General features: G+C 32.3%; 1 protein-coding gene across 1 annotated transcript in view; it reads left to right on the top strand.

Annotated features, from left to right (window-relative positions):
* Positions 1 to 12,152, top strand: part of Tbc1d32 (TBC1 domain family member 32) — a 185,562-nt gene extending 173,410 nt beyond the window's left edge. The window contains exons 31-32 of the mRNA XM_048800402.1: positions 2,859 to 3,047; positions 11,664 to 12,152. Coding sequence (XP_048656359.1) covers positions 2,859 to 3,047; positions 11,664 to 11,783 — 309 coding nt within the window. The 3' untranslated portion in view covers positions 11,784 to 12,152. The remainder of the gene's footprint in view (positions 1 to 2,858; positions 3,048 to 11,663) is intronic.
* The last annotated feature ends 782 nt before the right edge of the window (positions 12,153 to 12,934 follow it).

Genomic DNA, 12,934 nt, shown 5'->3' with positions numbered 1-12,934 from the left:
CCTGCACCCCCAACGTAAAGCAGATTACAGAAAACTGTTTGATGTTTTGTGACACACTACTTTTATAATGTATAGATACAAAGCAGATCTTGCCTAGATGTACAACAGAAATATTGCCTCATGTTTGTAATGACAAATTGTCATTTAAAAAGTGTTTTCCATTTGTATTTAAATGTTTTTAACCTTCATTATGTGAGAGATGGAGAAATGCAGGATCAGTGAAATAAATAGACTTAGTGAAGTCACTCAGATAAAAAACTTCACTTAAAACCACTTTGATTCTACAGTTTTCTTCTGTACTAGTTCTTTCTATGTAGAGAGCAAATAAAATAAATTTGAAAGAGCTGTTAAAAATAGTGCCTTTGAATCATAAAACTTGATCATTTAGAAATCATACCTATTCTGCCTTCCTTGGGTATCTGTAAGTAATTATTTTAATCAACTTTAACATTCTTATGAGAGTCTTTGAAGGTTTTTTAAAATCTAGATATAAGTAAGAAAATTTAGTTCAGATAAAATAATTGTGTGATCTCAGTGTTGCATCTTAATGTACTTTAACATGAGCTTAACTGCAGGCGAAGAGCAAAATTTCGGAAGGCTGTGGTTAAACTTAATGCATATTGTGCAAGTGATTTTATTTCTTTATGAGGCTAGATGTGTTTTGTTGTGTATGTGTGTGTGTGTGTGTGTGAGAGAGAGAGAGAGAGAGAGTGTGTGTGTGTGTCTGTGGTGCTTGGGATTGAACCCAGGGCTTTTTTATGCATTCAAGGCAAGCACTCTACCACTGAGCTATATCCCCAGCCCAAGGCTAAATGTCTTAAAAAATGTTGTAGAGTATAATTAGTTCACAAGGAACTGTGTTTTGCAATTTAAAACAAGTTAAATTTGTTTTACTTTCTTTATATGACTCATGTCCTTAATAAGAGATTTTGACAAAGATATGTCAAAGAAAAGACCTTGGGAAGACACAGGAAGCAGATGCCATCAAGAAGTCAAGAGGACAAGGCTCAGAAGAAGCTAACCCTACCTACAGCTTGACCTGAGACTTCTTTAGAATAGTGAGAAAATATATTTCTTTTGTTGTTTAATCCAGTAGTTTGTGGTTCTTTGTTATATTGAACCTAACAAACAAATACCATTTTAATCAAATACCATTTAATACCAGTTAAAAGCAGAATTAACATGCTAAAAAGTTGAATCAAGGAAATAACTTTTATAGCTTATTCAAGTTTTTTGTTTGTTTGTTTGTTTTTGTTTTTGTTTTTTTAATGTGATCCTGGGAATTGAACCCTGGGAATGCTCTACCACTAATTTGTACCCCCAGACCTTTATTTAAAATTTTATTTTGAGGTAGGATCTTGCTAAATTGCCCAGGCAGGCCTCAAACTTTCAGTCCTCCAGCCTCAGCTTTTGGAATAGCTGGAATCACAGGTGTATGCTAGCACACCTGGCCATAAATGTATTTTTAAAAGGGCAAAATGTTAGGAAAAAGAGGGAAAATTTGTTTACCTGTATCTGTACCTATGAAAAAATGAGATAGGACACCATATCTATGCCCATTTTCTCTCCCACCCTTTAAAAAACAAAAGAAAAAAGAGCAATTCAATAAAAAATTTTCCTCAGAAGTAATTTGTAAATCATAAATGAAAATTAAATAATGGAAAGAAATTTTATTAGTTTTCTGTAATTGAAATAACAAGTTACGTAACTGAGTTGTTAAAAACAGCAAAAATTTTATTTTCTCACAGTTCTGGAGACTTTAAATCCAAAAGTTGGTGTTGACAAGGCTATGTTCACTCTGAAGGCACTTAGAAAATAACTATTTCAGGCCTCTCTCTTAGCCTCTGGTGGTCTTGGGTGTCTCTTGCCTTGTAGATATGTCATTGCAATCCTCTATCTTTATGAGGTGTGTCTTTTCCTTGCCTTTCCTTGTGGCCCAACTGTCTCTATGTCCATATTTTCTCTTATACAAAGTCAGTCATTTTGGATTAGGACCCACCCTAAAAAACTCATTTTAATCAGATAGCCTCTGTAAAGACTTTATTTCCAAGTAAGGTTACATGCTGAGGTACTCGGGTTTAGGATTTTGACATGTCTGTTTATTTGGGGTAGGGTATTGACCATGGTGGAATTAATATAACAGAATGTTAACAGTGTTAATCTCTGCATTGTTGTTATTGATCTTTTTTTCTTAAACTTTTCTGTTTTCCACAGTGTGCACATATTGCTTTTATAATCTAAACAGATGTTATTCTCAAAAAATGTTTTTATGAAAGTCTCATTTTTAAATCATTCTCTCCTTTAGCTCCCAGTTTATATGATATATAATTTTGTTTGGTTTAAGAAGTTTTCTAATTCAGCAAGAGTTTATTTGCATTAATGTAACACTTAGCAATCTATAATCTGTGTAATTTTATATCTATGAATATAGGTAGGATATAAAATGGATTCTACTGTCATGTACAGCTAAAAAGAACCAATAAATTGAAAAGAAAAGAAAAAATAAAAAACTCCCATCTCTGAATTAAAAGGGTCTCTCTTAGCCGTTGTATCTGTTGAGAGCAGACTGGTGTTATGAGTAAGAAGAGGACAGTATGCATAATGAAGGCATACAGCAGTAGTTATAAGAGCAGCTCGAATACCTTCAGTTATCCTGAGTCCCAAGGCCATGAATTTTCTCAAATGGTAAGCAGATAGGAGAAGTATACTTGTTAGTACACTACTTTGCAGCCTAACGATCTATTTTTATAAAATACAAGATTTTTTGTTGGCTTTCTGTGTTACTGGTTGCTGCTTTTTATTAGCAAAATGTAGTTTTAAAAGATTTTTAATGAACTTTTTAATTTTATTTTTTAAAGATTTGCCTGCAATGGATAAACCAGTGTTTTTGGAATTATTTAGATTGGATAGAAATATGCCACTACATTGCTACCTGTATTTTCCTTGGTCCTGATTATCAAGTGTATATCTGTATCGCTATATTTAAACATCTACAACAAGACATTCTACAGCACACTCAGACTCAAGATCTGCAAATTTTCCTAAAAGTAAGTATGTTTATGTTGAGGGAAAAATGTTAATTAATAGCTAACAGTTAACTTTGGGTGATTAATGCCAGGCACTTTACTAGACACTCACCTATCCCCAAAACAACTCTTGAGAGGTAGGTATTATTATCCATTTTAGGGATAAGAAAGTGTTGGGCTGGGGATGTGGCTCAAGCGGTAGCGCGCTCGCCTAGGGATAAGAAAGTGAGGCTTGGCCTGAAATAAGTTACCCACATTTTACAGCTGAAGTGGATTTGCCATATGAAATTCAACTGTCTGAATCCCGAACTTTGCTCTTAATCAGTATGCTGTGCCAAAAGACATTTAAAAATATATGTTTCTTTGTCTTACTTAGTCAATAAAAGTTCAGTTTAATGATGTTTTTCTTGAAATAAATGCAATCAATTATTTAAGATTACTAACCTGTCAAGCATTTTTGTTTCATAAATACCAAATTCAAAATGTCTTTTAAGCTTCATATATCACTAGAATTATATCTGAGAAACATTCATAATGAAATTGTATGCCAAGACAATAATGGTTGCATATGTAGAAGGAAAACTGAGGTAGAAAAAAAAAAAAAACGTGCTCTCCAAGAGGTGATTCAGACAACAGGGAAGGTTAAACTGGTGGGAATTGTGCTAATGACAAACATGGATTCATTTTCAGTAAGGGACATTTTCAGCAGCTATAGTGATCAACTTATAGGAATTTGTAGTCTTATATCCAAAGAACCCTTAGCCCATAATTCTCTAACCTTTTGTCCCAGTTTAGTTTCTCATATAGTTTTTTTCACTATCTGAAATTTATTATGTGTTTTAGTCTGTCTTCCTCAGTATATTATTTTTGTTCCAAAAGGACTGTGACTTGGTTCATCTCATTTATGGATGGATTTTCAGTGCCTTGAACTGTACCCATCATAAATAGTGCTCAATAAATATTTGTTGATAGAATACATGAATGAACAAATAATATTAAAAAATAACAGGAAAAATGTGTGACCTTAGTTTTATTTACTTTGAACAACAAACATTACTAAATTCTACCAATGCTTACCACGTCTTCTCGCCAAAAGCAGAGCATCTTTACATATCATCATCTTGAGTCTTATTAATGTTAGTTACTATTGCAATTTCATGTTTCTCTTGACTACAAATTCTTATAAGTTGATCACTATAGCTGGTGAAAATGTCCCTTACTGAAAATGAATCCATGTTTATCATTAGCAGGGAAAATTGTCACAGGATTTGCAAATGGTGACCACTTTAAATTTGTCTCAGACTCCCTTGTGCACTGGATATAATACTATAGATTTAAAACTAACAGATTGTAAATGCATGGTAGGGGGTAAGAAATTATCTTTATTACCTAATTTCTATTTAAATCACTAAAATTTGAATTGAGTCAGTTCAAGAATTTGTTGGCAAGCATTTAATTTTAACATGTGTCCTAGAACTAACCTGACTTTTTACTTCTGTTGTTTGCATTCATCTGAGAGATTAGGAAAAACACTTTTTCCAGAGGGTAATGTGACTATCTTTTGCTTTATTTTCAGTAGATAGGTCTCAGAGTCCACTGTTTGTTTTTGATAGACATGAATATATGGTCATCATTTCTCACTTTTTCACATATTAGCCAATAATTAAATATTGATTAAAGAAGTAATTTTATTCTTCCTTCCCTTGGAACATCCCTCAGGTAAAAGATAGTTATGTTATTAATTCATCAAATTATTCCATGATTCTACATATTTAATAGTGATTGATTCTAAGAGGAGAGAAGATAAAATAGAACATTGGAACTTTAACTTTTTATTATATATATTTTGTGACCTTTTAAAATTTTTAATTTTGCAGGATGATCCCATACTACTTTTATAATCAAGCTAATTTTTTAAAAAGTTGAATAAGTTTGAGTTCAAATAATCAAACCCAATAAAATGAGTTTTTAAAATATTTAAAATCACAAATGTATAATGCTTTCAGTTATTAGTTATCCTGGAATATTGTAGATAGCTAGGTGGTTCCAGGAGATTAAAAATATTCGGTTCTTCTCCTGATTTAGGTTTCATGGATTGACAGAAAGTATCATGATAAAAGCATTGCTTTAGGAATAAAAATCTGTGTGACATATGTGGTATAGAGAATATCAGCCCATTTCTATTCATTTGGTTTAGGCTCAGGACTTTCAATGAGGTAATTGAGAGTTCTGATTCCTTGCTTACATTTTCAATAGCCCAATGAAGAGTGCTTCGTGATTCTAAAACAGTATATTAAAAAGACAAGCTGGGATTACTTAGATCAGAAGGTGGTCAACATGAATAGAGAGCCCAGGTTTCCTGGGAGGAGGAAACAAAGGTTTTTTCCTCTTCTGATTAAACCACTAAAATAGGAGATCAGATAAACCCTGTGGGTATAAATTGATATCAGAAATTATTGTTGTTTTTTTCATAACATCTTTAAATATTCAACAAAAATGTGAGTTGGATGATATAGAACGGTTAAGTGTATTTTTCTTATACTATGACGATATAAACTAGAACTGACTTTGAAGGCAACTTCCTTGAACCTGAGGTCTCAAATGTTTTTCATTTTTTTCTTTTTCTGTTTTTCTTTTGGAGAATGTGGTACTGGACTTCAGACATTTTTTTTCTGTAACAGATGATAGTTCAGAAAGTCTGTAGGCATTGTAATCCCAGGGAGAAAACATGCAACAAAATAAATATTTTGCAATATCTCAGCTAGCTAGAAAGTCTAAGTTTTCTCTTTTTTTCCTCATTCTATAATTAATTAATTTTACTTTTTAGTGGACTCATCTATAGTAGACATACAATATAGATGCAGATTTGGTGTAATAACAGTTCATGTGAAGAAGTCTGTGTTTTAGCAGCCTGGCTGTGTTGCATGCCTCTCTTACATGCTAATAGGCTGGCAGTAATTTTAGTTGTAGTTTATATATTCATCCTGGGGACTAACTTAACTGAAATGCCAGACTAGGAAGATTGCCTTCCAGTGAAAATCAGGCTGTCAAGGCTCAAAATACTTAATTAAAATGCTTCAACTAAATTCTACATATTATGGCAAAATCAATTTATAATTATGAAAAATCAGATTAATTTCAACCCAATCAGTAAATTGTCAAGAGGGATTTTTTTGTTGGTGCTGCTGCAGCTGCTGTTACCAGAAGATGTTTACAGGGTAAAAAATAGAGATCAGTCTGAGAAAAACTGATTGAATGCTAAGCTCTTAGAAGACAAAAGTATACATAGTATGGAAAATAATTCATCATCTGAGAGAAAAAAATAAGACACATTCAATATACTGTGTTTTGAAGATAGGATTTCTGCATTGCCTTTATTTCATTTGAGTGGAGTGTACTTGTATTCAAGTTCCAGCTTTGTCACTCACTGTGGAAGCTTGGACTTATTTTTAAACCTCTATGCTTAAGTTTCTTCATCTGTGTTGTATGAAATGAAACATACCTATCACATAAAATTGTGATAGATAAGAATTAGATGAGATGATATTTGTCATTAGAATTAGATGAGATGATATCTGTAAAATACTTCTAGAACATTATATGGATCATAGCAAGTGCATCAGAGAAACTTAGCCATCACTGTTTCTACATCCCTGCCCCATCTCCCTTATTTTGCTTCTTAGTTTAGAAAAAGATGTATTGAGAACAAAGTAAAAGAAACAGTATTTTCTGAGTCCATAGCTATAGCTAACCTTTGGTCTACTTTCTCTCAGTTTTTCCCCAGCCCCTGAGTTTTCTTAGTATATAATATCACAGTACCAGCTGGCATGGATATGATCTGCACACCTTAGAAACATTTTGTTATGCTATATCTGATAAGGACCTACTCTCTCTTTAGTCCAGCCAGGATTGAATCATCTCTCTAATCATCATATCTCAATACCCTTTTGCTGGGCTTAAACCTTCAGGGAACATGTACATTATACTAATAAGCACCATACATTCTCTCTAGAGCCATGCACATTTCCTGAACTACCCTGATTCTAAGGGTTAGTTTGGGTGCTTATTTTAGATTGAGACTGCTTTGACTTTCTAAATCACAATTTACATGGCCAAGGCATGAGTTCACAGATTTTAATATGAAATCTCAAATAGTTTGAAATCTTTAGAATACATAAAAGTGTTCCCTTTGGAGCTTGTTAAGAAAGCAGAATCCAGAATGCAAACACCAGGGATTCAAAAGTTTTAAGGCTCTTGAGTCCTGAATTTCTAATTTTACTAAGCAATCTAGTAGTAATATATTGAAGAAATATTGCTTGCAGCTTTGTTGTGTTTCTTCTACTTTGGCCAAGACAGTCCTTTTTTAATGATAGGTCAGTCACAAATGGAAAAACTTCATGTCTAGAAAGGGTAAAGTACTGACCTATATTCATAAAATCCCATTTCTCAACCTTTCTCTCAAGTACTGCTTATATGAGACTTGACATTAGTGCAAATTTTTAGTTAAATAACCTTTGTTAAGTATATAAGTTCTGCACTTTTTGTGGTAAGTCCATCTTAACCTGTTCAAAGTTACTTACTGTTTTTTCCTCCATAACTTTTTTGAATAAAGAGCTATAATAGGTCTGGGGTTGTGGTTCAGTGGTAGAGCACTTGCCTAGCATGTGCAAGGCCCTGGGTTCGATTCTCAGCACCACATATAATAAATAAAGGTATTGTGTCCAACTATAACTAAAAAATAAGTAATTTTTCAAAAGTCTGTAAAAAAAACAGAGCCATTATACTAAAAAAAGTCATTATCTTGAAAAAGTATTAATAATTCAATATTAGGGAAAGGCCATCATAAAATGCCTAAACTAGTTCTAAGTCATATAACCAAGGCATGACATGTTGGCACATTTGATGTTTCTGTCTTTTGTATATACCACTGTAAAAGGCCTTATCTTCTCTTTAAATTCCAAGCTGGCAGGGCTTACAGTCACTTAAAAATATTTCTGTTGGAAATTAGTTTCTCTGGTAATTTTGGAAACTTCAACTGATACAGAGCTCTTTTGAAAGTATAAGTATAGCTTGCTGTCCATGATAGGCACATTCCTGAGAATTTATAAGAAGACAGGTAATGTCTTAATATCTTAGGTGAGTGCATCTCTATTCTTGGTAAGGGATTGAGGAGCAGAGATTGAAGATAATAATCCTTGATAGATCATCCATGCTTGATTTAGGTCTGCATTGTCATCAGGAAAAGGTATCCCAGTTGTTTCAAAGACCCAGAGTTGATTAAAATATAACTTCTCACTTTTCTGCACAACATTAGTGCCTTCGGTGTTTATCATATGCTAGGACTTGACAGATACTGTCTGTTCACTCTTTGGCTCATTCATCTATTTATTGTGCAACAACTGTGTCCCATCTTCAATTGCAGTCACAAGACAGGATATTCCTACCCACACTAACCTTAAATTCTACTCAGAGAGAAATAGTAGTGAAAAATGTATAATACTTCAAATTTATGTGGTCTTTTAAAAAAAAGATATGTGGTCTTAAAAATATCAAACATGGTGAGGAAATCAGAGATGTTATTTAGACAAACAGTCCAGGGAAGGCCACTCTTCATGATGTAGAAAGGGGCCTAAATGAAGCAAAGACTTGTGGGCAGAATTCTTCTTAAATTGGAAGATAAACAATTGCAGAAATTCAGAAGAGAATGACCTGAGCCCTTAGACACTGGTAAGATCTCTGGGGCTTGAACAAGATGAATTAGAAGGGTTAGTGATAAGAAGAGACCAGATCATATAAGGCTTTGTAGTCTATAATAAGTAGTTCAGATAGCAGAATATTTACTCATCAGAGCAACCATATACTATTATTATTCTCATTAAACACATGACAAATCGAGGGTTAGAGTGTCACTAAATTTGCCTGGGTTCTTATTCTTGCCTAGTAACATAAGAAGGTTTAAACTCCATTTGTTTGTTTGTCTGAATCCAAATCCTATATTCCTTTTTCGGTATAACATTGTCTTTGATTAACTAGTCTTGTTGCCTTAAAAAATAATACTAAATTCAACTGGTCCTAATCAACTGTTCTCAATAGTAGAAGAAAACAGATACATACTTAAAACTGAACTTCTATACACAAAGGAGAGAAGGAAGGTATGTATATACCTGTGTTAGTCAACTTTGCATTGCTATGGCCAAAATACCCCACAAGAATAACTTAGAGGAGGAAAAGTTTGTTTTGGTTCATGTTTCTCAAGATTAATTCTATGTTTGTTCAACTCTATTTCACTGGCCCAAAGTGAGGCAGCTCATTATTGTCAGAAGGGTTTGGTGATAGAGCATTGCTCTATTCATGCCTAGAAAGCAGAGAAGAAAGAGAAGGGGCTACAGGGAAGAAAAACTCTCCTAGGGCATGTACCCAGTGACCTACCCCTTCCAGCTGTGCCCCACCTGCCTACAGTTACCAACCAGCAAGTCCATTCAAATTAGGATAGAATGATAAGATCATAGCTCTCATAATCCAGTTGTTTTCATCTCTGAACATTGCTGCATTTTCACAAGAACTTTTGGGCAACACCTAATATCCAGGCCATAATAATACCATATCATATAATACTGAATACACTCAATATTATGGTTTAGCAAGGTAATTTTAATGCTTTTGATAATTCCATATTTAAAACCAATAATTAATGATGAAAAAATCATTGAAAGCACACTGATTGAATAATGGTTATAACAGGTACCAAAAAGAAAATGCAATATGCTCAAGATGAACTTTGTAACCCAAATTTAAACCACTCTAGTATAACCTGTTCTTAAAAAAAAAAAAAAAAAATCTTTGGAATGAATACTGTACTATTTATAGAGTATTGTTACATTATTACCTTTCGTAATTAATATGTCTGTCTATTTAAAGATTAGAGGCATTTATATTTTATATAGAGTCCAATATACTTAGGTATTTAAATGAAATTCTAATAAGGAATTATAATGAGGAAACACTTTGTTAAAACTATAATGATAAGCTGGTGTTTAAAATAATTATAGGTAAAGTTATCTACTAAAAAGACCATTAGAGAACATTTAGGATAAGATAAAAAGTATTCGACTTTGAAGACAGAAAGTGAAATTCAGATATTTTGAAACTTTATTTAGAGTTAAAATTGCCTACAAATTTTAAATAATAAACTACATAATTTAAAAGGATTCATCTTGATATGTATAAATTTTTCTCTTGTAAAATAAAACCTTAATAATTTTATGTGCTATTATTTTTTGAGTATCTCTTCAGAATAGTTATCAGAATATTTTCTATTAACTTTAAAATTAATGTCTAAACTGGAGGCACAAAATTTCAAAGAACACATTCTAAAGAAGAAATATATTTAAGTCAAGTAATAGCTGTGGCTTTCCTAGGTAGGTAGTTTTATGTTTAAATTAAAGTAGAATAATAATTAAAAGATGCTAAATATATTTTGCTTATTTTTTGCCCTGGAATGTATTATTAGAGCTATTGTTCAAATGCTGTCATCTCTTATTGTAATTCATATTTAATGAACAATAAGCATTTCTTTGAAAATCATGACTATGTACTGAAACGGTTCTTTGGCAGTGAATCTTTTTTCTCTGGTTAGAATAACACATTACTGTAATTCCTTTCCATTTTAGGATTACTTTCAGTGAAGGGATGATCAAAATCAAATCAAATATAATTGAAGAAAATGAATAAATTCTTTTTTTTTAATTGGTTGTTCAAAACATTACAAAGCTTTTTTTTTTTTAATTGGTTGTTCAAAACATGAATAAATTCTTGACAGTTTCATGATTACAACAATAACTATTTAAATGAACTCTTGAACAGTAATTTTGGTCTTACTTTAATCCTTTTTTCTCCCTTGTAAAAAGTGAAGTATTTTTGGTAGGAAAGAAATGTACAAAGACCTAGTGTTCTGCCATTCATCATGAACATCTTTCCTTTGAAGATAATTAACTGAAGTTACTTATACAAATAGTTGGAGACATGCCATATACCTGTTAACATTTTAGGACAGGGCCCCTATTCATCTTTGTCTCTTGATTGCATAACCAAGAACCTTCGATGTAATAGCCAAGTAAGTGTATGAATGAAGGAGTGAAATAATGTCACAGTTACTTGAGAGTTCAGATATTTATGTTGGAAGCAGTGAGCTCTTGCTTTCATGATGTAATGTTATATAAAATATCATATTTCTTCAGCTTTTGTTAGGCTCATAGATCAATAATTAATATCTTTAGAATATCCCAACTAACCTCTTCCTCATTATGTAGATCTTTAAATGATACATTTACAAGCTGCACATTATTGCTCATAAGTGACTAATGACATCTGAGGGGTTGTTATTGTTGTTGTTGTTGTTAGCTATAAAAATCTTTGGTTTTGAGAGTAGACAACCTTGTTTCATAAGAGATGATTCATTCCTACTATCTGCATACACAGCCCACTAAAGACAAAGCAATTATACATTAACTGGCAACATAAAGTTCCCCCACCATCCATAGCTGAAATTAAATGTTACATCAATTATTTAAAAATTATTAACTTGGAATTGTATGTCTTTACCAAAGTGAATGAACTTCCCTTAATATTTCTTGGCAGGAAGAAGCACTGCATGGGTTTCGAGTGAGTGATTATTTTGAATACATGGAAAATTTGGAGCAAAACTACAGACCAGTTGTGCTGAGAAACATGCGGAACATTAAAGTGCAGAGCACATAGATCATGATATGCACTGTATAATTTTATGTTTTATTCATGTTTTAAAGGAAACAAGGGGACTTGACTGTTTGCTGTCTGTATCTGTACCAGTGTATGCTCTCTGAATACACACATTGTAAATCAATACTGGGAGGTTTTGAATATAATAATATATTCAAAATGGTATTAGCTCCATTTGTGACATGGAGTGAATTCATTTTTTAAGCTTATTGTTTTGTAAGGTTTTATAATCAGATATGGCTTACTTATAGTTTTTATTTATGTTTAAAAGTCCCAACCAAGGGGCTGGGGATGTGGCTCAAAAGGTAACGGACTCATCTGGCATGCGCAGGGCACTGGGTTCGATCCTCAGCACCACATAAAATAAAGATGTTGTGTCCACCGAAAACTGAAAAATAAATATTAAAAAATTGTCTCTCTCTCTTTTTTATCTCTCTCTCTCTCTAAAAAAAAAAAAGTCCCAACCTACATCTTCTCTACCATATGAGTATAATATTTTTTCTAATGAGTTTAGAAAGAAGAAAATATTCTAAAGAGTTAATAGACTAGCCAAAAAGTGTATTTAGAGGTAAGGGGAAAAAACAGTTGTTTTGTCCATTTATGTTTCTATATTTGAAGGAAAACAGGTAATACCACAAATGCTTATTACCTGTGGAGGACCAGATGATATTTATAATAGCAGGTGGCAGGAAAACTTATTGTTCTCAGACATAATTGTTTTTCTAGGATATGCTTTGGATACCTATACCAATTTATAATTTTTCATTTGAAATATACTCTTTGCATGGTTCATTTAAAAACTAGATTGTTTATTTCATTCTTGTAAGTATTCTACTATTATTTTCTGTGTATTTCCGTAGTGATAGATTTTTATTTGTATTGAACTTGAAAACATTAAAGAGAATACATTTCTAAATTATTTTAAATGACTAACATAATGTTTTACTGAAATACAAGTCTCTGTGCCAGCAAGTTTAATACAGTATTGGAGGGTCTATTTTCTTAAGAGTCAAATATACTATCTGAAAAATAATACATAAATTATTAAATTATTAATTTAGCTACCAGTTTATTTCAAGATTTTTTAAAAATAATGCAGGTCAGTGATACTCTTTTCGTATATCTAAATACAAGTCAGCTATTTAAATCAT

Source organism: Marmota marmota, unplaced genomic scaffold, assembly GCF_001458135.2.
Source record: "Marmota marmota marmota unplaced genomic scaffold, marMar, whole genome shotgun sequence".
Taxonomy (NCBI): Eukaryota; Metazoa; Chordata; class Mammalia; order Rodentia; family Sciuridae; genus Marmota; species Marmota marmota.
The sequence above is the reverse complement of the archived record's forward strand: the minus strand, read 5'-3'. Positions and strand labels throughout refer to the sequence as shown.